Here is a 23,299-nt window from a genome sequence, read left to right as displayed (position 1 = left end):
AGAACTCATAAAACAGAGCTCATAAAAAGAGGAAATAGAATTTTTGGCCAGATAAGTAAAAATGCTCTGTTACCCTATAAAAAAGGAGAAGGGAAAGAAACTGGGAAGAATGTGTGTGTGTTCAGGGAAAAAACCCTCATGTTTTGTGAGGATTTGCTATGCTAGGAAGTATGCTGGGGCTGCCTAACTCTGCCCCCGACCCCGCCTTGCACAAGAAGTAAACTGAGGTTCAGAGGACTTTGTGACTTGCCCGATTTCATTCAGCTGGCAAATGCCGGGGATCTGAACCTGGGCCTGTCTTCAAAGTCAAAACTGCTGCCTCCCCGAAACAAAGTCACATCTGTGGAAATGTGGAGGTTTGAGGAAACTGGGGAAGCAAGTGGTTTTCACAAACTGTCTGGCAAAGTGTGCAGTTTCCCAGGTAGCCATGCTGGTAGAGTAACTCTCACCCGCAAAGAGAGCCAGTGAGACTGGCGTGTGCCTGTCGGAAACGGCGAACATTTTGCAGACGGCACTATTAAGTCACACACACCAAAAAGCAATGGTAAAAATAACATCGAGGGGCCTGGATTTATTCCCTTTTCAACATCACATTTGCTCCGTTTACAAGGCAAAGATGATTTTTCTCTTTGCCAAGGCTAAGCATTCCCGGCCGGTGATCTGAAAATCATGCTGTGTTCATTTCGCCTCTTAACTCACCCAAGGCCATAAATCATACCTCAAAATGGGGTTTTGGTTGACAGTTCTATCGGGGATTCACTGGGCAGAGGCAGAATCCAATCTGGGGCTCTCATAGTCATCCTGGGCCAGCTCGGAGCAGGGGGAGGTTGCTTTTGGCCAGGCAAGCACCTCCGGCCTCCACAGAGAAGACGCCGGAGATCACATCTGCTGACTGAGGAGGACAGCTGCTCTTACAGGGTTAGTCTGCTGAGTCTAACTGTACTCTGTGACAGAGGAGAAGGTCAAGGCAGCGAAGAGAATTTGAGAAAGAGGGCAAAGCAGGGCCCAGCCCTTCCCCAGCCAAACCCGGGACGCAGGGCCGGCGGAGACTGCAGGAGGCACTTCTTACATTCTGCAACATTTACCGGAAGTCTACTGTGATCCAGGCACTATTGCTTTCCTTGGGTTATAATTATTCTCACAATTATCTTATAATAAATATAACAATAATGGCAACAGCTTATAGCTAATGAGTGTGTATGAGCAGGTATTTACATACATCTACTTTCTCTAATCCTCACAACTGTTAGGCGAAGTAGGTATTATCCTCATTGTACAGATCAAGAAATTGAGATGCAGAGAGGTTAAGAAACTTGCTGAGGGTTACATGGCTAGTAAGTGGCAGAGCCAGGATTCAAATTCAGGCTTGTCTGATTCTCAAATCCATGCTCCTCTCAGCTTGTCATGCTGATGATCAATGTCACGTTTTGCAAGCAGGTGTTTTTAGCTTTTTGGAGAGGGGTAAAATATTTTCCTATGCTGGGAGGAAGGAGGGAGATCTGAATCTTTTTTCCAAGATTCTCAGTTGATGTCCAACAGGTACTGATGTCTAGAGATGGTTGGCTGCAGAACCTAGCCATGAAGCACCTGTCTTCCCCAGCTTCCAGGAGCGCAATGCAGTTAAAGATGCACCACCACCAACCCTGAGACCCTCTTCTGTTCTGCTCCCTTCTCTACAGCCACCAGCTACTGTATGTGATCACTGGGGGACAGGGCAGCACGGTGGCTGATAAATTAGGTTTTGGAGTCTCTGCTTGATAACTGTGTGACAAAGCAAGTCCTGAAACTCATCAAGTCTCAGTTTCCTCATCTGTGACATGGGGACAAGATAGGTAAGGGCTGTTAAAAGGATACAAGAGAGGGCAGCAACAGTGCCTGGTGTGGTACATGTACAGGCAACGGGAGAGCCTCGGCTCCCACATCATACACTTCGCGACAGTGTGCTCTTGCTAAAGCTTTGAGAATGCTTAGTTCCTGGTGGTGATTTGGCCATGACCATATGTCTGTGTTTCAACAATCTGGCCTTGGACAATTTCAGTGTTACCTTGGGCAAGTCCCTTCCCCCTCTGAGCTTGATTTCCCCAATTCTGAGATGAGGGGGCCAGACTTGCCTTCGAGGGCCTCTCTAGTGGCCACCTCCTAGCTAGTGCCCCGCGCGGGTTTCCCCACTGCCAAGGCGGATGAAGTTCTCACAAATCGCTCTGGGTTCTTGGGAGCATTAATGCTCGTTAAGTGCTTCCAGGCTGGCAGCTGGCACTCAGTGTGAGGTGTCACTTACTACTCTCCTGGAAACCCTTTTGTTAGCAGGAGGCTGATTTATCTCATTGCTTTGAACCCCTATCTTCCCTTGCCTCTCCCCTGTTAAAAATTCCATTGTAAGCTGCTTAAATGAAGGGGTGAGAGGTACAATGTCTACCAGTGGGCTGCCACCTGCAATCTCTGCCACGGGCACTCAAGGGCCGGGGGAACAGGGAAGGAGGGATCAGGGCTGGACAAGTCCTGGAACCCTCATGCGGGTCCCTGGGTCCAAAGGCCTTGGGCATGCCTTGGTGAAAACCAGAAAAACATGCAAAGGCCTTACATCATCCTCAGGGCAGCTGAATATGAGAATGCTGCCTATGGGCCAGGCATGAATATGAACACTTCTCATGTATTAACTCATTTGGTTCTCATAACAATCCTGAGAGTAGGTACTGTTGTTGTCCCCACTTTATAGCTGGGATGCCAAGGACCAGAGAAGCTAAGAAACTTGCCCAAGATCACACAGCTAGTAAATGGCACTACAGCATGCAGATCCAAGCTACCTGGCCTCAAGAGTCCATGCTCCTCACCTGGCTTATTCACAATTCCCCCAAGTCCTAGCAGCAGCCCCTTCTTACAAGTGAGAAAGGTGGAACTCCGCTGCCTTAGAGCTGGTTCCTCTAGCCACCCCTCCTGGAATCTCTTCTTCAAGCGGCAGACTCACCTCTGTGCCTTAATAGTGATAAAAACATGCCATCAAGTGCCAACTCTATGCCTGGCATGGAGCTAGGCCCTGTGCATGTCTTCTCTCTAGTTGTTGCCATAAGCCCAGGAGGAAGTAGCCTCTGTCCCACTCTGCGGTCAGAAGCCACACAGCTGCTGAGTGGCAACACAGAGGTTCCCCTCAGGCCCACTTGGATCCTAAGTCCATGCTCTTTCCACCACCCACCTGGACACTTACTGTCCCACCCGGTCACCTTTCAGAGGAAGGGGAAGGAGACCAGGGCCCAGGTGAGGAGCAGGCTGTGTCTTCTTCGCTCACAGCCTCTGCTCAGCTGGATGCCGGTAAAGGAAGCCACTTTGACACTGAATTGCTTAGCGCACAAGAACTGGTTTGAGATACCTCTCGCCCAGCAGTGTTGTTCTCAAAGCGAGGACATATTCAGGGAGGGGCACATGGCCGGTTGGGAGGAGAATTCAGTTTGGTGAAATGCTACACAGGGACACCAGGCTGCCATCTGATGTCCTCGCTGTAGTTCCTGTAAATCCTGCAAAGCCAGGCACCGGTGTGAACTCATCACCCTTCCCCGTATGCAGCACCCCCGCCCCCCGCGCCCCGCTCCACCGCCCCCCCCCGCCCCCCGTCCCCGGCCTCACAGGCCTGGAGGGGAAGCTGTTAAAAGCTTGTGTTCAAACACCCCCAGGAAGCAGCCCAGGGTCCCATGCACATCAGCTGAGCCAGGTGGGACAGGGTGAGCACTGCTGCCACCTGGCCATTTCCTGCAGGTCCTGATTTACGGAAAGGTCATTGATGACGGCAGCAGCCAGAGTCCAGGAATGACGCTGCCCAGCAGCCCACGTGAATCCAGACAAAGAAGTGGTGGTATGACAGCAGCTTAATTCAGGCCAGTTCATCTCCTTTTATCTCTGGGAGTAACTGTGGCTTCAAAGCCCCGCAGGGGTGTCTCCCAAACTAGAGCCTCCTCCAGGCTCCTGGCACACCCCTAAGCCCTCTCTCTCCCCTCTCCTCTGGCGCATTCCGCATTCCTCGGTTTGTACTATCAGTAATCACTGCTACTACCTGTTAAGCAGGTTCTGTGTGTCAGGCAGGCCCCGGGTGGGGGGTTTGATGTTTTCATTAGCTCCACTTTACAGAAAAACTCAGGCTCAGAGAGAAATGACTTGCCCAAGGTCATACACCAGGAACTTGTGAAGTCTGAATCTGAACCCAGGTCTGTTGGGTTCCAGAGGCACCGAACTTAAAGCCAGTGAAAGACTGGTCACATGCCCACTGTGATCACCTTCTACTTGTCCCCGTCTCTGAGAGCACCTGGACAGACCCCAGAGAGACCGGGGCAGGGTTACCAGTGTGTGTCTTGACAGAGCTGGTGGAGCTTTTGCTGTGCCATTTACCCTGTGTCCCTAGCAGTCAGCCCTGGGCAAGGCCCCGAACAACCACGTGCTGAGTGAAAAAGTGAGTAAATCAAGAACAGCTCTCCTTGCCCAGTGTCTGGGTCCTTACACGTCCTGCTTTCCCAGGAGCCAGACGCCCCCTGTGGCTCATTTGTGGCTGCAGAAGGAAGGCCCTTTCTTACTGCTAGGACGGCTGTAGGCACTGGGTGCTGGGGCACCCAAGGCCCTGCCAAGGTCACTCTTGGGAGACAGGTAACCCACAGGACCTCAGAACCCTCTATGGGTTCACCTGGGCAACAGTTAACCACATTTATTGCAACAGAAATTGTAAATCTTTCAAGTATACTTGCATGTTCAGGCACACTCTCATAGCAGCCCCAGTATGAAGGACGAATGAACAGGGACCCAGAGCTGCTAAGTGACCTGGGTTCGGCCACACAGACAGTCAAGGGCAGCGGGAGGCCTTGTGCCCAGGTCTTCAGAATCAAGGTCCAAGTGTCTTTCCACCATTCCAGGCTCCTACTCTCCACCAGGCTCACCGATTAGACAGGGGTAGGGGGTTGAGATTTAAATCTCAGGACTTGAGGAATTTTACAAACCGAGACTTGGTTTAGCTCCATCCCTCCCAGCAATGCTCTCTCTATCCTGGTCGACAGTTGGAGCCATACATAGCTAAGCCCATGCTGTACAATGTCAGACTTCAACAGCCTCAGCCCCGCCTCTACCGATTCCCTGAATGTCTGCAGACTGTTCAGGGAAAAGGAGAAGAGGAGCGTCCTTGGTCCTGTCCCTGATTTACACTAGAAGCCAAAGCTCCAACAACTGAGATCCACACCAGCCACCTTTCCCCAGTGCTGATGTGGGCTGTAGGGAAATGTCTGTGCTCTAGGCAGGTAAGGCAGCTGTGCTCCTAAACTGGAATCCACGCATTCCTATTTGAGGGTAAAAAAAATATGTCACCCTCCCTCCTGACTCAGGAGTCCTTTCTAGGCATCTATCCTAAGACAATATTTTATGCACAAAGATGATAATTGCTGCATTATTTTTAGGATTCGAAAAATTGGAGATGACCTTCATCCAACATTAGTGGATGGTTAAATGAATTATGGCACATCCCTGCCATAATTGCAACCATTAAAAACATTCTTTATGAAAAAATTCAAATGAGTTAGGGAAACACGATATAACAGTAAGTCAAGAAAACAAAAAGAAAGGACATAAAATTATACATAGAGAGGAAAAAAAAAGCACACAGAAGAAAAGATTGGACGGAAATGAGCCAAGATGTCAATACAGGCTGCATCTATGTGGCAGAAAGAGTTATTTTTTGCCTACTTTACACTTTTTGATACTTTCTCATTTCCCCACACTTCTATGAATTTGGGGAGAAGAAGAAGCTACTCAAATTCACACACAGCCTTCTCACAAGGATAGTAAATTGTCTGAACAGCCAGAAGGGTTGTGAAGCCGGACTGTTAGAGGGAAGAAGGGAGGTCCCACGTCCCTTTTCCCATAACACAAATACTTCTGACAGGGCCACACAGGAGGGGGCTGTCCCTGGTAAACCTGCTTTTGAGATTTTTCCTGACACTTGTTTTCTGACTTGGTTCTTTGGTTTTTGACTTCAGGAGCCCCTGTCTCTAAGGAGTGAGGACTACAGGCACTGAATGTCCCTCCCCAGCCCTGGAGGCTTCCGTCTCTCAGGGAGTAAGGAAGCAGAAGGCCTGCACAGAGGGGCGCTGGCAACTTGGACGGGCGTTAAATTTGAAATCTGAGGCCCTGCCCCCAACAAGGCACCTTTGCAGCCTCTTTGGCTGAGGGAAGCTTTCGAGGTGCTGGGTTAGGGGAGCCCTATGGCCAAACGGTCACAGCATCAACAGTGGGACCGCAGATCAAGCACAAGTTGCCGACACACAGCAGCACCCGTGTTACACACCCACCAGGTAAGCGTGTGACAGACACACTCCCACCCTAAAGGCCGTGTAAGTGCCCATCTCATTGGAAGTGTGTTCCGTTTCTCTGAGAAAACACCCAGTGTTGTTGTACAGCTATACTCAGAGGAGTGGGTTTAAACTCAGTCCTGTGTCCTTCAGAGCTCCAAACCTTCTCCGTGAAAACGTGTCTCCATCACTCACCGACCCCACTTAAATTTCCAAGTTCGTTTGCTCTAAGAGATAAATGATCAGTGCATGCAAAGAAGTGTTTAAGGTGAGAGAGAAGCATAAGGGTTGCCCCAAAACTAGAAGGCTCAGAACTGAACAGTCCAGAAGGAAGCCAGACTTGGAGAATTAGGGACGCAGCTCGGGAGGTGAAAAGCCAGCAATAAATTCCGCTCAGCCACCAGAGGGGCAGTGGGTCTCCCCGAGGTCCACTCACCAAACATGCTGCCCTCATAGCCATCCTTTGTGAGGGGCCGGAGCTCATTTTTCCCCATTGCGTAGCGCTTGTAGCTCTGCCAGGCGAACCGCATCATCTACGAGAAAAGGCGGAAACATGAGCGTGGCGATTCCCACCAGCGCAGACTGGCAACCTGGCTTCGCCCTTTGCAACGGGGTTTGAAACCACATTTGAAATGTAATCTTCCAAATTGAGGAAAATGACTTCCTCTCGCTACACTTTTATTCATAATTACAGATGCTCAGAGGGCCATTCGCCTCGAACAACCCCGCATGCCCAGAGTCTACACGTAGATTTCCTAGAGAAGAAAAAGGCCAAACTGAAGAGCCTCCTCTTCCATGAAGCCTTCTTTGTTTTTCTCTGGCCTAAAGTGATCCTCCGAAGGAAGGAAACAGCCTGCTGAACGATGCCTATTTAATCAAATAGAACAAGCCCCTGAATGAAGGATTGTTAACTCCGCTTTGTAGGTAAGGAAACAGGTCAGACATGAGGTGACTTGCCCAAGGTTACAGAGTGAGTCAGTGCTGGGAAATGAACCCATGTCCTCTGGCTCCAAAGCCTTAGGTCTGTCCCAAAGCCTCAGCGCTGTCCCTTAAAGTCACTACATGAGTCTCTTTGAATGCCTCCAACACATGGCTGGACCTAGCCTGGCTGTCTGGGGCTCCCTGGCACCCCAGCTGGTCACTGTCATTTTTTGTTTTCCTGGCTCTGAACCATATACTCCTTGACATCAGAAATTATACTTACCTTGCCTCAGTTTCTCCCATGGCACCCAGCACAGGCTTGGCACATGGAGGCAGCAATGAGTATTTGTTAATTTTGTCATCCAGCATGGAAGTTGTTACTACATTAAGGCAACTGTGTCAGCTCCTTGGAAGCATTACACAAGCACCTTGGCCCCTGGCTGCACTTGGTACTGAAGGCTGGAGGAATGCAAGGTGACAGCTGGCTCCAGCCCCGCTCCCTCGTCCCCCGGGGTCTCCCTTCTTTGCCGTTATGATGCTGCCTTTTTGCCTCTGCATGGCAGGCAGCAGGCGGAGGGGAGCAGGGCAGTGGGGTGACCGTGGGGCAGAAGAGGGAGCTGGGCAGGTAGCTAAGGGACCGGTGGGCAGGGAGCAGCTTGGTACAGTGGAGAGAACTGAGGCCTCGGGGCCAGAGAGGCCTGAACTCTAATTCCATCTCTGTCACTATCTCTTTGACTTTGGCCAGTGACCAAACATCTCTGAACCTCAGTTGCCTCATTTTTAAGTTGGGAATAACAAGACCTGCTCTGCCACAACCCTGAAAAGTTTAAATGGAAGAAAGTAGCTGGAAACGTCCAGTTTCTGACCTGACATAGCAAGCGATCTATAAACTCCTGCTGATCAGCCTTTAAAATCCCCATCTCTCCTAGCCTCATCCATCTGCCTCCTTTTGTCGGTCCTATGAGTTCTCAGACTTTGGCGTGCACCAACATCATCTGGGGGGCTGGGGAGAAGGGCCCGATTCCTGGGTTTCTGATTCAACAGGACTGAATTTGCTTTTCTAACAGGTTCCCACTTGATACTGCTGGTCGTTGGATCACATTTGAGAACCACTAAGCTATTGTGTCATATGTGTTTATTTCTGTTTGTCACATCACTTCCAGGCTTCCTTTTGCCTTTCTTCTATCTTCTGGCCTCCTTTCCTCCTCAGTCCCCTCCTTCCGGACACTTCCACCTGCATTCTCTGTGCTCTGCTCCTGGTGCCAAGGCTTGAAAGCCGTGTCTTCTGGGCACGTCAGGACAGTTAACTACTGCTGTGCTCGCTGCACAGACCGGAGGGGCAGGCGGGCTACATCTGTGGCCTGTGCTCCCCGTCAAAGGGCAGAATAACCTAGTACCCCCTCTCCGTTTCACAGATGACGAGACGGAGGCCCCAGATGGAAAGTGGTCAGGGCGGCATCCATCCAGCTCTTTCAACTCCCAGGCCAGCAGGCCCCACCCCCACACCTGGCTTGATATGTAGCTTCCCATGTGACACACATGCAGATGTCATGGTAATGCATGCCTAGCACTTTGCACAGGCTTTGAGTCCTGGTCCCATTCCTCTGTTATTTTCTACTTATCTCGAATTGGCAATAACGGAAACTAATTGCGGGTATGTGCGCTTGAGGGAGACTGGCCTCCTCCCTCAGACTCCCTCGATTTAGTCGGTGTGAGGGGAAGGAAGGGCGGCGGTGGGGTGGGAGAGCAGCGGGAGGCTGTGACAACACAAGCGACAGCAGAAAAGAAGGAGCAGGGGTCTGGAGGGGGAGGACTGCACCCTACCCTCAATACCCGCTCCTGCTTAAGGCAGGGAGAGAGAGGGATGTGGGTGTACAGGAGTAATTAAGAAAATCACAGGTATCTACATGTTCTCAAAGGAGTTGTCACCGCAGGGATGCCGAGATGTTTCGAACATGGCCCGTTCTTATGTCATCCACATCAACAGAGGGGAATAATGGCACCAACGACTCCTGTGTCACTTGGGACTGGATTCAGAAGGCACGCAGAGCTTCTCTCAGTTGCAAGCGCGCACGCACACACAACGTACACACAGACCTGCCAACCTTGGGTCTCCCGCCTTGAGTCACGAGTGACTCAGCACACACACTGGATGAGCAGGGGACAGGAGACACCCCCGGCCAGGTAGTCCTCATGTCTCTTCCTCACATACCCCAAGCAGCGCCTGCCAGGCGTCCCGCCCTGTGCGTGGCCCCAGTCTGGGCTGCAGCCGTAGCGGGGATGCTCCCCCAGCCTCTGCCCTCTCCTCCTGGCCAACTGCTTTTCTTCCTTCAGATCCCAGCTGAAAGGGCGCTTTTGCAGAGAGACCTTGTCCCCAGCCAAGCCTAAGCCAGGACCCCACTCCTACCTCACATTCCCCATGTCCGGTCTCTTAGCAGCCTACAGCTAAGCTGTTATACTTGCAACTGTTTTGCTCCTCATTCACTGCCTTAAGGCCAGCAACTCATCCAGTGACATAACAGATGCTCATTAAGTATTTGCCAGTTCTGGAGCTTAACCTATGGCTGCGAGGCTCAGTGTGGACCACATGCGGCCCAGGTAAGGTAACAGGTCAGAGGGAAGGATCTCGTGAGCAACAGAAGTGCTCAGAAGAGGGTAAGCGTGTGTCTCAAGGGAAGCTTTGTGAGTACCCAAGTATCCTGATGGCCAAGCAGGACTGGGAGGGGGCCCAAGAAGAGGACGACACATACAAAGGCTAACCTTAATCTGGAACTGGTGGTAAGGGCCCGGAGTGACCCCTGGACTTGGCTTTAGAGGTGGACTGTCCCTAGCTTTATGCTTAGGCTGTTCTAAGACCTCAAAGGTCGCCCACTCTACTTCCTGCGCCATGCAAGTTCCTTAATAAAAGATTAAGTAATCTGTCTGTGAACACTCCCAGCGGCAGGGCGCTCACCCCTCTATAGGGCGGCCCATTCCATCGCAGAGTCTCACAAAGTTCTGGCTTAATCCAATTCTGCTTTCGGCCATGGAGAAGTCAGTTCATAAACTTCCACAGCACAGACCTCCAGTCATGGGGAACCAACTCTCAAGCGGTTCAGAAAACTCTGTGTGTGTGTGTGTGTGTGTGTGTGTGTGTGTGTGTGTGTGTGTGGTGGAAGGGAGGAGAGAGAAAGGGGGGGAGAGAGAGAGAGAGAGCAGAGTAAAAGATTAATATTTGAGGAATCTGGGTAAAGGGTAAATTTGAAGTGTTAGCTAGATTTTTGCAAGTTTTCTACAAGTCTGAAATTATTATTTTTTTAAAACCCATTAAGGAACTTTGCTGGAGGTTGATGTCATTTCCACCCAAATTTACACATCACAAAATCTGTCTTTTTCCACTTTAACTTATGACAGAATGTGCCTGCTGCCAGTCTCTTTGCAGCTCTTGTTACCCACAGCTCCTCCAAAACCCTGCTGAGCTTTTATGCACCCTCACCTAGCCTGCCCTGCCCACTCTGGTCAGAAGGCAGAGCAAATGAGGAACTAGCAATTTGGATTCTCCTTTTATAATTATATTACCATGTTCAAGTGAGGTGCCACTTTTACTCTGTTTTTCCTGCTCCAAAAATAAAAGACCCTTTTGGTGGTTCTGAGCACTTCCCAGAAGTCCCAGCGCAGTCTTGGCTTCAACCCCCATGCCCTCTCCTCCGACATCTGCATTAGTCTTTCACTTAGCTCAGTTCTGTGTCCCATACTTCCCTCTTCTGCATACAGTCTTTTTATTTAAATCCTTGCCCAAGGATGCATTTACTGATTTGAGAGAGAGATCGATCAATGTGAGAGAGATAGATCAATCAGTTGCCTCCTGTACATAGTCCAGCTGGGGACTGAACGCAGGACCTAGGTATGTGCCCTGTCCAGGAATGGAACATGCAACCCTTTGGTATAAGGATGACACTCCCGCAGATTAAGCTATCTGGCCAGTGTTGCATACATTATTAACCAAAGTTTAAAAAATAAGGTTGATCCATCTATCCATCCATCCATCCATCCAAAGTATATATGCTCATTGTAGGAAAGCAGAAAGAAAACTACTATATTCAAATACTATAACTACCATTCCCATTTTGATGTCTTTATTTTCATTTTTTCCCCCCATTCATCTTCACTTCTTCCAGTGATGACATAAATATTTTCTATTTTATTACAAAGGCTTTGAAAATATAATTTTAAATGGCTATATAATAGCCCAGCAAGTAGATTTAAACTTCCCTATGGTTAGACATTTCAGTGATTTCTACTTTGGGGCTATTATAAATAATGCTATAATGAACATCTTTGTACACACTCCTTTTTCTATACTTTGATTAATTTCCAGAACACCTAAGAAACTGTAAGAAAAAATTTAGAAGTTATTAGTATGTACATTCCCTTTTAAAGATTAAAACCAGATAGCTTGCTTTGCTGACCATTGAGCAAAGTTTGGTGAATAGGGAAATGTGTAACAATTTTGTGACAACACAATGAAGTAGATCACTTGGGGAGATAAAACTAAGGTAATAATCGATTGTTGCTACATTTGTGTAGCTCTTTGCACTTTTTATCTCATTTGATTTGGGTAGTTCAGTGAGCTTGACAGGATAAGTCTTATTCCCATTCAGAAATAAACATGCAAAGGCTAAATAAAGTGTGAGATGTAAAGTTTTAAACAGATATTTAAAATTATGTTTCCAAATGTTAGATATATAAAAATGCTCAGTATATATTAAGTGGAAAGCAGGATACCTAACTATATAGTATGAAACTCACTGGTCTATGTATAAGTGTGTTAAAGGAAAAAAAAAAAAAAAGACTGGAAGGAAATATACCAAAATGCTGACAGTGGTTATATTTGAGAAGTTAATTTCGTCTTCTTATTGTCCTAGATTTTCTGGATTTTCTATGATGACTATCTAGAAATGTTTGTACTGTGAAGATTAAAGGCTGTTAAAATGAAAAAAAAATAAATAAGGAAAAAGTGATATGGTGCTACTCCTAAGTCAAAGGAGACTGCTTGGGTGGTTGGGACGGAGCTGGCTTTTGATAAGAGACAATGCCACCGGCAAGAGAAACAACATTAGGTAGAAGCACAGAACCAGAACCTCAGAGTTAAACAGAATCTGAGTGCCAGAGACATCATCTAGTCCCAAAGCCACATTTCACAAGGACTGCATGAAACCCAGACAGGGCAAGTGACTTATCATGGCCAGGAGATAGTCATTATTAGTATAGGGGTGGTTTTGCCCCCGAAACCACGGGCCAGAACAGTGAGGCAGCTGACTGGGGCCAGGGAGGCCTGAACTGTGGCAAAAGAAAGTTGAGACAGACTCAAGAATGTAACTGTAAGAATCAAGAGACACGAGAACTTAAATACCAGGAGAAATTATACCTTTGCTCCCACTGGGTTCTACAAATACACAACTGGCAGTTATTTGTGTGTGTGCTAGAGACAGAAGGCAGATCTAGATGGTCTCTGGAAGGCCCTACCTTCCATCAGTCTGTGATTTATGGATTCAAAAGATACCTAACAATAGCCTACAACGCCTTCCCTTCACTGAATCTTTCAAACACAGAAAACAAAGCTCCAATGATAGAAAGGCAGAGAAGTGGGAGCTGAATCCTAAGACATCTTGTCAGTTCTTTCTCAAACAAAAGCTCTTCTTGTCCACCAGAACAAATTACGATGACATGAAATCTTAAAATGAAAAAATATTTACTAGTTGGAGGCAGACATTATTGTTTTACTTAAGGTATTCTTTCTACCTGTCTCAGAGCTCTAGGATCCTCTCTTGCAGAAAAATGACTAGAATTCACTGTGTGACCCACACAGATGCCCACCCCAGCTGAGGAGCCCCAGAACAATGGAACCAAAACGGAAAGGATGCATTTGAGGAGGGAGGGAATGGGAATACTGGCAGACCACCTCCAGAGGGGAAAATAATACAAAGTTTGCGTTGGAAAGTTCTGTGGGGGCAACTGGGGAGGAAGTGAGCATGGAAACAGTGAGACATTCTCCCCTTTTTAAAATAAAACACACAGAGACATGATCATGTCTGGCAGTGACCCAGAACCACAGTTGCAACATCTCAAAGCTGCCAAGAAGGGAAATGGATTTTCCCAGTCATTAAAGACAAGTGCTCACACCTTACTGAATCTACCAGCAGCGACACCTGGCCCCATTTACAGGGGCAGAGTGGGAAAGGATTTGGTCTCTAATAATCCTGGGATCTACTGGCCACACAGACAGAGAGATTAGAATATTGAGTCAATGTTTTTCCTTCACTTTCAGAACAGTCCAGGGAAACAGCTGACAGCTTGGTAGCTGAACACCATCCATGTTAGATTTCTCAACCCACCCCTGTTTATGGATGCCCCATATAACGATCTCACTGGTGACTGCTGATGAGACATAGCATCTGGTCCACAGTTCAGAAGCTGGATGCAGGTGGGGTTAGCTGGTGGGTGGGGTGGGGGGGGATCGAAGGGATCGGTACTGCCTCCAGCCCTCTCACTTTTGGGTTCGCTTGAGCTATTGAAAGGCACCTGCAGGGAATGAAAACGTGATATGACTCCCTGTTTATCTGAGGTCCACACAGATCTCCCACATCCTGCCCACGGGGATTCAGATTTGAGCAATCTCAGAAATCTGGCCCCATCTCCAGCTGTTCTGAGGCACCAGGTTGCAAGTGTGGGCCCTGAAGGCAGACAGACCTTTGCTACTCAAAGTGTGTGGTCTTGGGACCAGCAGAGAGGCACACCCAGGGGGCATGTGAGAAATGCAACATCCTGGGCCTCATCCCAGACCTGCTCAATCAGAACCAGCTTTTGAAGAAGGTGCCCAGGTGATCCAAATGCACACCGAAGTCAGACACTGCTATAGGGCTTTGCCACCTACTGGCTTGTGGCCTTGAGTGAATGACTTCACCTCTCTGGGACTCAGTTTCCTTATCTATAAAAGGAGAATAGGAATATTTAATCCTTACAACCCTGAGAGTAAATAAGATAACATAGGTAAAATATTTATTTGGCACAGCAACTGGTGTATAATAAGTGCTCAATAAAAAGCAGCCAAAAGATGACTGCTAGCCTATTAATTTACCTACTAAGTATCTTTCCATCCATTCTTTCTGCACTCTATACCAAACCCCTTGCATTTCTCCAGGGGACTCCAGCGACAGCCTGTAACTGGCCTAAATCAGTCTTTTCCGGCCTCCTACACTGTTCTCCACAATGTAGCCAGGGAGATTATTTTGAATGCAAATTTATTCATATCTCCGCCCCACCCCCAACACACACACACACACACACACACACACACTTCTGTCAGATATAAAGATCAAGCTCATTAAGGCCCATCAAGACCCGCAGAGTCCCATCATTCATGCCTCCAGCCTCAGCTTATCCTACCCATTTCTGCCCCAGCCACACTACCTTCCATTCTCAGTTCTTCAAAAATCCATGCCTCCTTCTGCCATAGGGCCTCCCACTCCTGGGACAACTTGTCACTTCTCTTTTGGCCTGGCAAATACCACTCATCTTTCAGATTTCAACTTAGTTGCCATGTTTTAGTGAAGCCTGGCCTTGTGGATCAGGTCAAATGCCCCTACTACAGAGGAATATTAAAGTCAGAATTTTACATTAATTGTGTGTTTGGTTAATTAGGATCTATTTCCCCCACTGGAATGGAGGCTCCATTGCTCACTATTGCTCCCCAGCCCTTAGCAAAGTGCCCAGTATACAGAGGTCTTCCATAAAAATATGCTGAATAAATGTCTAGGATGGTGACAACACAGGGGGAGCCCCCCGCCCCCGCCTGCTCCTGTCGTGAGGATCATGGGAAAGCGGCAATACCTGGGACAGAAGCCCACTGCCCAGTGGCTTTAGCTCAGCAAGGGTTTACCAATGGCCCAATAAGGGAGCAGCTCCAACTGTGAGTGAGGTCACAAGGGATAGCAAGAATGGGTGAGACACTTTCCTACTGAGAACCTTTGTGATCTTGGTGCGGAGTTTGCAAACAAACAAAAGAAGCTGATGGAGAAGGTCACAAGCAAATTCGAGCTCCCTCACTGCACTGAGATCGGTTCCCTGAGTGCAAAGTGAAGGATCCTCCTTGATTTTAGCCCAGTGAGACCCATTTTGGACTCCTGACCTTCAAAACTGTAAGAGGGTAAATTTGTGTTTGTCTAAGTCACAGAGTCACTGTAACATAGGAAACTAACATAACACCGTAGGGCCTTTGCACTTGCCAATGAAAAACTGAATGAACAAACTACCAAATCTCCAGTGCACCTTCCATTCCACTACAGCCCTTTTTCTGCATAAGAAATTCTGATGCTCTGGAGCACGGGGACCAGCTTCCTGTGCTCCTACAGCCTCTTGCCATCCATCAGTGACAACCCTCCTGCAGCAGAATAATTTCTTTCATGTCTGTCTCTCCTGCCCTTGAGATCTGTGACCTATCCACCTCTGCATCCCCAACCCCTGGCTTGGAGCCAGCCAAACAGAGGAAGTGAAATAGCACATTAGTAATAATAATGGCGACGCATGTTCCCTTTATTATCCAGTAGTGGACATCTGCTGAGCACGTACTATGTGCCGAGCACCCGTCCAAGCCCTGCAACCAACCTTGCAAGGCGGGTGCCATTATTTTACAGGCTGAAGCAATTGAGTCCTGCAGGGTTAAATAACTTGCAAAGGACACAGAACGAATTAGGAGGGAAGTGGGCCTGCATTCTAACCGTGGCAGCCCACTGCTTCCCACTCACGAATCCTCTGAGGTAAGATGAGTGCCTCCTTTTCCCAACATTTGGGGCCATGCAGCCGGCAAGTGGCAGGGCCTGTGTTTGAAGCTGGGGTCTGGCGGATTCAAAAGCTGTGTTCTCCTTTCCATCTCACCAGGCTGCCTTGCTGTCTAATGAATGAACGAACAAAACATCAGCCCACCACCTCTGAAAGGCACGTGGCACTCTGAGACTCAAAATGAGAACTGGCTGCTGCCTTGTGCCTGGGCTGGCTGCCCATCCTGAGGTTCTGCTTCTCTTGGAAAACAAGAAATGTCCAAATTCCCAGTGCCTGGAGGCTCAATCTGCTAGAAGGAATGGATGACCTGCTTTAAAGCTGCTCCAGCTGTGCTTGGAGCCTCTGGATATGCAAAAGAGGCAGAATCAGTTCTTTTGCCTAAATATTGAAAGGAAAAAAAAAACAGGTTTAAGTGAACACAAGGAAAATGCCAAAGTAAAAGGTAGAGAGACCTTGACTGGAGCGCAGAGAGAAGTAATTTGCACTGCCAGGTTTCCTGGGGAGGCAATACTACTTGAAATCTGGAAGTCAGCCTTGATCGCCACCTTCGACACCGTTAGCGGCCTAGATGTCAGCCAGTCAGTCAGTCGCCATCTCTTGAGGAACCAGTTCTGGGTATAGAATCTTCAGACCCATCTTTAACTCATTCATGTAGAACAGTGTGGAACAGCTGCATTTCCTGGTGGGTCTCTTTGGATTCCCAAAGAGGGTAGTATCATTATACTTAGAGGGTCCATTCCTGGACTCAAGGAGGCCTGATAACCTCTGGACACTCACAGGCAGGAAAGAGCCCTGTTTCTTGTCTAGTAAAATTGTGCCAGTCAAGGCTTGGGCAATGAACCACTGAGCATCTCCATGTAGTAGCTCCTGTGCCAGATGTCATCACATACATCTCATTTAATCCTCCATCGCTGCTCTGGGAAGCAGGGATTATGCCCATTTTACAGATAAGGATACCAAGGTTCAGAGAGGTTCCGTAACTCTTCCGAGGGCCTACAGCCAATAAGTGGAGGGTTTAGATTCAAATCCGGGTCCTGTTCCAACCTTTGCCTCTTCTTGTTCTTTCCTCAATTTCCCTCCATGTGACATCCATTCAGAACATATGCCTTGAGCATCTACTATGTATCCATATATAATAGATGACTTTTCTCTTTATTCCTCCTAGGCTCCAGTCGGCAGTGAATTCAAAGTACGTATTTTCTTTTCTATTGTTTTCTCTTTTTTAGGGGGAGAGGGTGGTGCTAAACAGGCTTTCAAAACCCACTGATAAGGTTACCCATTCACACCAGCAGAGAGAATTCCAAAGCAGTAAACAGACCCACTTAGCCCTACCAAAACCATATAAAATGACTCAGGTTTTAGAGCTCATTTGTCCTAGGAAGCTAAGTAGCTGCCACCCTGTAAGCTCCTTGAGTTTGCATTGATCAGACAGCTCAGTGTAGGTTTCCTTTTCATTTTTTTTTAGGTCTGTAAAGATGGATGACATGCAGGGACACTTCTGGATTCATAATCAGGGGTTGGTGGTGGTTTCTCGCTCCTGTAAGACTGAATTTCAGGGGACATATTCCTTGGTGGCGCTGAGCTGAAGCACTGTGTTCTTGAAAGGATTCCTGCAGCCCGATTAGGAAAGATGACCTAGTCACATGGCAGAGAGCGAAACATCAACCAATTTGATTTCAAAACCCTGAAATGGACTCCAAAGAATAATTAACTACGAAAAACAAAAGGCTCTAATCTTGATGAACTAATGGGACAGACTAGGAGAAAGAGCACGAGCAAAATCTCCGATCTTCAAGTGCCATGGATTTTTAAACTGTTTGATCAGAATCAAAGCTCACGCAGGCCTGGCTTGATTTTTCACTTTCTCCTCCCACCTCTCGCCAGTCCACACATCCCACTCCCAAAGAACTGAATGCACCTGCCCCAGCTCTGCTGCTCTGGTTTCTAACGGAACCAGGCTTTTCTCTGCCAAGCTCCCTCCAGATCTGGGCTTCCTGCTGGGGCCTGTGAACCTGCTGCAGGAAGGCGGCAGCTCCTGCAGAGCCAGCAAAACAGACCCTTTCACAGAAGGCAGACAAACGGACTGATGGCTGTCACAGGGGACGGAACATTCACACAATTTCTCTTCCCTGTACTTGCTTTTGAGGTACGAGTATATATGTGTGATGGTGGTTCACTGGGGCTCTTTCATAAATCTCAAAGACAGGCCTTTTCAGACATTCCCAACAAAAGAAAGGCCTTGGTGAGATTTCTGTCACTGGCAGCAGTATATTCTGTATAAGGGAGAAAACCATCCTGTTTTCCCAATTCTGAGCGCAATGCTGAAAAAACATTGCATAAAATGATATCAGTTCAGCTGGCAGGGTGGGGGTGGGATGGAGTGGGGTCTTCTCCAGCTGCGGTTAATAAAATAACACAAAGTCTTGCCTTTTCTAAGGCATCCAACCTGCTCACCCGAGAGCCTGCTCTTTTTGTCTATCTTTTTCTGGACAAGAGGAAAAAATTCCTCTTTCACTGTGGACTTGGTGTTTCATTTAGGAACCTGAAAAAGATGTGAGTAACTGTTCACTTCCAGATCTGACTCAGGGCACGGCTGGTACCACTCACAGTGAATAAAAAAGATGAGCCTCATTAGCTGGAATTCCACAGCCCCCTCATGGATGGAAAGTCACTAAGTGAGAAAGCTTCATTCAGGGTGATGAAAGGGAGTCGGGGTGGAAACGATGCAAAAGAGACAGATGTAAATGCAAAAATGTTTCCTGAGTGAACAGCTGTGGCTACTTAACCACTAAAGGTTAAACCCTCTTGAGGTCAGGGAAAGAATCAGAGGAAAATCAGAGGTACCTTTCCCCTTTTCCTGGGATAAACCCAGCAAAAATTTTAAAGTGCAAAGCGTCTCTAAACAGCTATTTGATTAGGCTTTTTTCCCCAACTAGGCTATGATAATTAGCAAATGCCTGAGAGATGAGATTAAATATGCCAATCAGTCCATCTCAAGAATTTAGCATGAACAATGTAGAAGGTAATTATTTTTAAGTGATGACCACTTTGGTGGGGTTACAGCCTTAACTGGAGGTCTGAAACGCCATAGACGACCTCTCCCCATGCCCAGGACAGCTGCGTACCACTTAAAAGGAAAATAGCAAAGCCAACTGTTATCTGAAAATTCCACCAGTGTGACCTTTAAAGAGAATGATTTTGAGTATTTCTGGTGATAACTCTGCCACAATTTCTTCCACTAATGGGGCATTTTCAAAACCAGCAGGGTGACGGAGATAACCTGACTTCACAGGGGTGCAACTAGACTCCACCTGTCATATCTAAGGCCCTATTTCCTCCATTGGTGATCATTTCTTAGGTTGGAAATCATCAAAAACCTAAAGATTCACAATTTCTCCCTTCTCCATGAAGTCTGTAGGGGTGTGCAAAATGGGTCCCACAGTAGAGATCGGTCTGTAATGGGCCAGAATGTTATCCAAAAGAGGAGAGCAGAATGCAGTCAACTGTTAGAAATGTTTTGTTTTTTTCTGTCTTGCTCCTGAGGAATGTTGCGTCATTAAGAACTACTCTGGTTCAAAAGAAGCCTTAGAATTCTAAGACTCAGGCTGTAGTCACACCAAGTCCATTTTTCACCCCACAGACTGAACCCAACTATCTCTCAGAAATAGCTTTTTATAATATTGTGATGGCAAAAAGGCTAAGAAAGAGGAAGGTTTCAGTTCTCCAGCCTTTAACTACAGAAACATGCATGTCTTGGGCACAAAGGGACGTTACCAGGCAACATGACAAAAATGAATGACATTGATACTCCATCCCATGGTAATAGCTTTTATAATTAAAGATTACTGCGAATACAATAGATCGCAACACAAATGGGGATAATGGAGATACAGACATCTCTCTGCCTCTTTGTCAGCACTCTCTAGTCTACATACAGACCTTGTACTTCTGTGGGGCTGGAGAGGTCTGTAATTAACCACCTGCCAGTGTCGGTGGCCATAACTCTAACTGGAGCAGCACTTCCTTGACTGAGTTCTCTCAAGTGATAATTAAAACTGCCAGCCTCACTTGTAAGGTCTGATCACAACTGAGCAGTGCATGTATACATTGGCATGTCTAACAGTGACGCGTCCTCCAAGTACCAGTGGATGGTGCCTGGGCTGCCAGCACTCTCATTATGAGATAAGTATCTCCTTATGTGAGTGCCTTGAGTCACAGCCCCTGCCCCAAGAGCCTTCACCTTTTCTTTTAATCGAACAATGTTTTGTAATTTCAGCTCCATCGATCAGGCGCCTCCATTGTCCGCTAATAGAGTTTACAGAATCCTATTCCCCAGTCTATAGCCAGGGCCAAGAACTCTTCAGTCATTCCTGTAAGTCCAAGAACATTTCAGATGCACTATAAATTGAACTTGAACTTCATCCACCATCAGCTGCCGCCCTGAGAACATGCCAGCGAGGGCTTCAATTCATAATTAGATGTTGGCTAGACAAATTACCTGCCAATAGTACCTTTGCTTACCAGTATCACACAGGTCAATAATGTTCATGTGGGGATACATGGAAAGGGAGCTCTCCTGGGAGGAAGTGTTTTTGTGAAATCCATTTCCTTGACAACTGTTTTCCAAGCAAATGCTAGTACTGCAGGGTTTTTTTTTCTTCTTCATGGTTCTGAACTATTCTGATGTCTAAAAATCAACATTCTCAAATGCTCTAATGTGAAAAATAGGGATTAAAATAGAAGCAAAAAAAATTTTTTTTAAGCTCCTAGAGTTGAACAATTTCTAAGCCAGGAATTTACATTATCTTTTTTGGGGGGGGACAGTAATGAGCAAAAGATGGACAACATTTAGGGGGACCTCTAGGGATCACCTACTCAACACAGGTGACCATGGAGAAGAATCTGGAGGACAGGGGGCCTGCCATGCTTGGCCCCTGTGCCCAGAGTTGAAGGACAAACCTAGTCTCAATGGGGACTGCAGCCTGGTCCCTGGCCATTTCCTTCTGGGTTTAAAGGAGCCCCAAGAACAAGACAATCAGCCTCAGGGCTGGGTTATGTTCCTTTAAGATCACATAATCTTTGACTCTGAGACAGGCCCAGTTTCAAATATTCTGTCCCATCATCCATGTGTCAGGTACCATACTTTAAGTTTTCATTTGGAAAATGGTCTTGTGGAATTGGTGGACTTCCCTGATGTGGGCAGAACTGCCCTCCTAGGGCAAAGACAGACCAGTGGAGTAAAGAGCGCTACCATTCTCTGCTCAAACGGACTCCTCCCCCTTGATGACTTCCATGGAATTATTAGCTCAACTCTAAACAGGTCATGGCAAATCAGGACACTTCTTAACATAATCATCTACCCATCCATCCTTCTACTCATCCACCTAGTATTCTACATTAAGTACTGCCTATACGCCAATAACCATGTTTGGCATATACAGAGGACCAGGGTAAGTGCCTACTATGGTGGAATCACTTTTTAAAGGAGGGTTCTTAATTTGGGGTTTGTGGATGGAACCGGAGCCTTTAAATAAAAGGAAAACTGCATGAGTTTTTGTATACACATGTGCATACCATGAGCGTTAGTTGGGGGAGGAGGGTTTATAGTTTTTATCAGATTAGCATAGGAATTTGTGACACAAAAAAAGGTTAAGAATCATATAAAAGCTCAAATGCAAATTACTGTGTTATGTCACAGAGATCTATCCACAGAGAAAGAGTGAGAGAAGGCTATGCAATGAAGGTGATGTTTGGGTGGGATTTTGGGAAATGTGGGAATTTGGCTTCACCTGCTCCAGGTCAAAGACTGAAGGCTTGATTCCTTTAGCTCAAGCCTCTTCCTCCAGTGCCGTCTGAGCCTCTCACCCATATCAGCCTCCCTTCTCCAGGCTTGTTCCTTCCTCCATTCACTTATTCAACAAGTTTCTCCTGAGTGCCCGCTTGTGTCCTGTAAACAAGATAGACACGGGCCCCTGTCCTCCTGGACTCAACATTCTTGTGAGAGAAACAGACATCCATCGAACATGGACAGAGACATATAAGTACAAACTGAGATCAATGCTTAGTAGGGGGAGAACAGAGCAAGAAGACAATGACTGCCCGTGGGGCCTGATTCTGAAGAGACAGGGAAGGCTTCTGCTCACTGGCCAGCAATCGGGATTATAAACTGCCCCACAAGTTTGAAAATGCTTCACAGGGAGAGACCGTGGATAATTTGGCTTGGCAGCTCATAGAGCTTGCAAGCCCCTGGCAGTGGGTAGGCCCTTGTATTTGCTGAACAAATAGATGAGTGAATCAGCAGGCTACCCTGTAATATTTATTATAGTAAATATTTTTAAGCCCTTTCAGGTGCAAAGGTCTCATTTTAGATATCCTTCAACCTCACAGCACACAGAACAGCTAACAAATTATTAGATTGGGAGGATGCATCCTATTTGCACAAACTCTAAAGAAACTGTGATTTTGCTTCCTGCTTACTGGCATTCTCCCACAAAGCCATTTTAATATTCTATACTGGGCCTTCATTCAAATTCCAAGCCATTCACACATGACTCTGTCCAGACTCGGTCCTCAAGCTGAGCCAAGGCTCATCCCCATCAGGGCAAAGATGAAAGACACGACCATGGTGGAGGCAGAGCTCACCCTTGGTGGGGATGGTCAAGATGCAGAGAGTGGACACCTGTGCCTTGAAGGAAGGAGGAGTATGAAAATGCACACAATGAGTTGACATAATGATTTTGTTTACCATCTGTTTTGTTCCCTGCTGTGTCTCTGGTGCCTGGCACATAGTACACACTCGATATTTATTTGTTAAATAAATGAGTCAGTGAGTGAAAGGGGAGCTGGGCATGCCAGTCAAGGTACTGGGGTGGTAGCATACATGGGCCACACATGGACCATGCAGCCTGGGTGTGCTGGCAAAGGTGCAGTAGTAGCTCCCACATGAGCACTGGTCGTTATTTTCACTTATCTTAGAAAGGCAAAAAAAAAAATGAAATAACAAAAACAACAGAATTTCATGTGTTTGTCAGTGATATGAGCAGATTCTTTCCTGAACTGGATGGTAGTTTTTGAAAATTGGAAGAATTTTACTTTCCACTTTTTGTGCAATTTACAATGATATACTTTTTTTTAAAGGTCTTTAAATATATTTAATTGATTATGCTATTACAGTTCTCCCAATTTTTTTCTCCTTTGCGCCCCTCCACCTGGTACTTCCATTCCTTCCAGAAAACCTTTCCCACCAT

At 47.1% G+C, this 23,299-nt stretch overlaps 1 protein-coding gene across 1 annotated transcript in view; it reads right to left on the bottom strand.

The window, feature by feature from the left end:
• MAN1C1 (mannosidase alpha class 1C member 1) overlaps positions 1-23,299 on the bottom strand; it is a 127,842-nt gene that overhangs the window by 72,511 nt on the left and 32,032 nt on the right. Inside the window, exon 2 of the mRNA XM_054571757.1 lies at positions 6,751-6,847. Within this exon, the coding sequence (XP_054427732.1) occupies positions 6,751-6,847 (97 nt within the window). The remainder of the gene's footprint in view (positions 1-6,750; positions 6,848-23,299) is intronic.

Source organism: Pteronotus mesoamericanus, unplaced genomic scaffold, assembly GCF_021234165.1.
Source record: "Pteronotus mesoamericanus isolate MK-2021 breed Mesoamerican mustached bat unplaced genomic scaffold, CSHL_Meso_final contig_221, whole genome shotgun sequence".
NCBI lineage: Eukaryota > Metazoa > Chordata > Mammalia > Chiroptera > Mormoopidae > Pteronotus > Pteronotus mesoamericanus.
The sequence above is the reverse complement of the archived record's forward strand: the minus strand, read 5'-3'. Positions and strand labels throughout refer to the sequence as shown.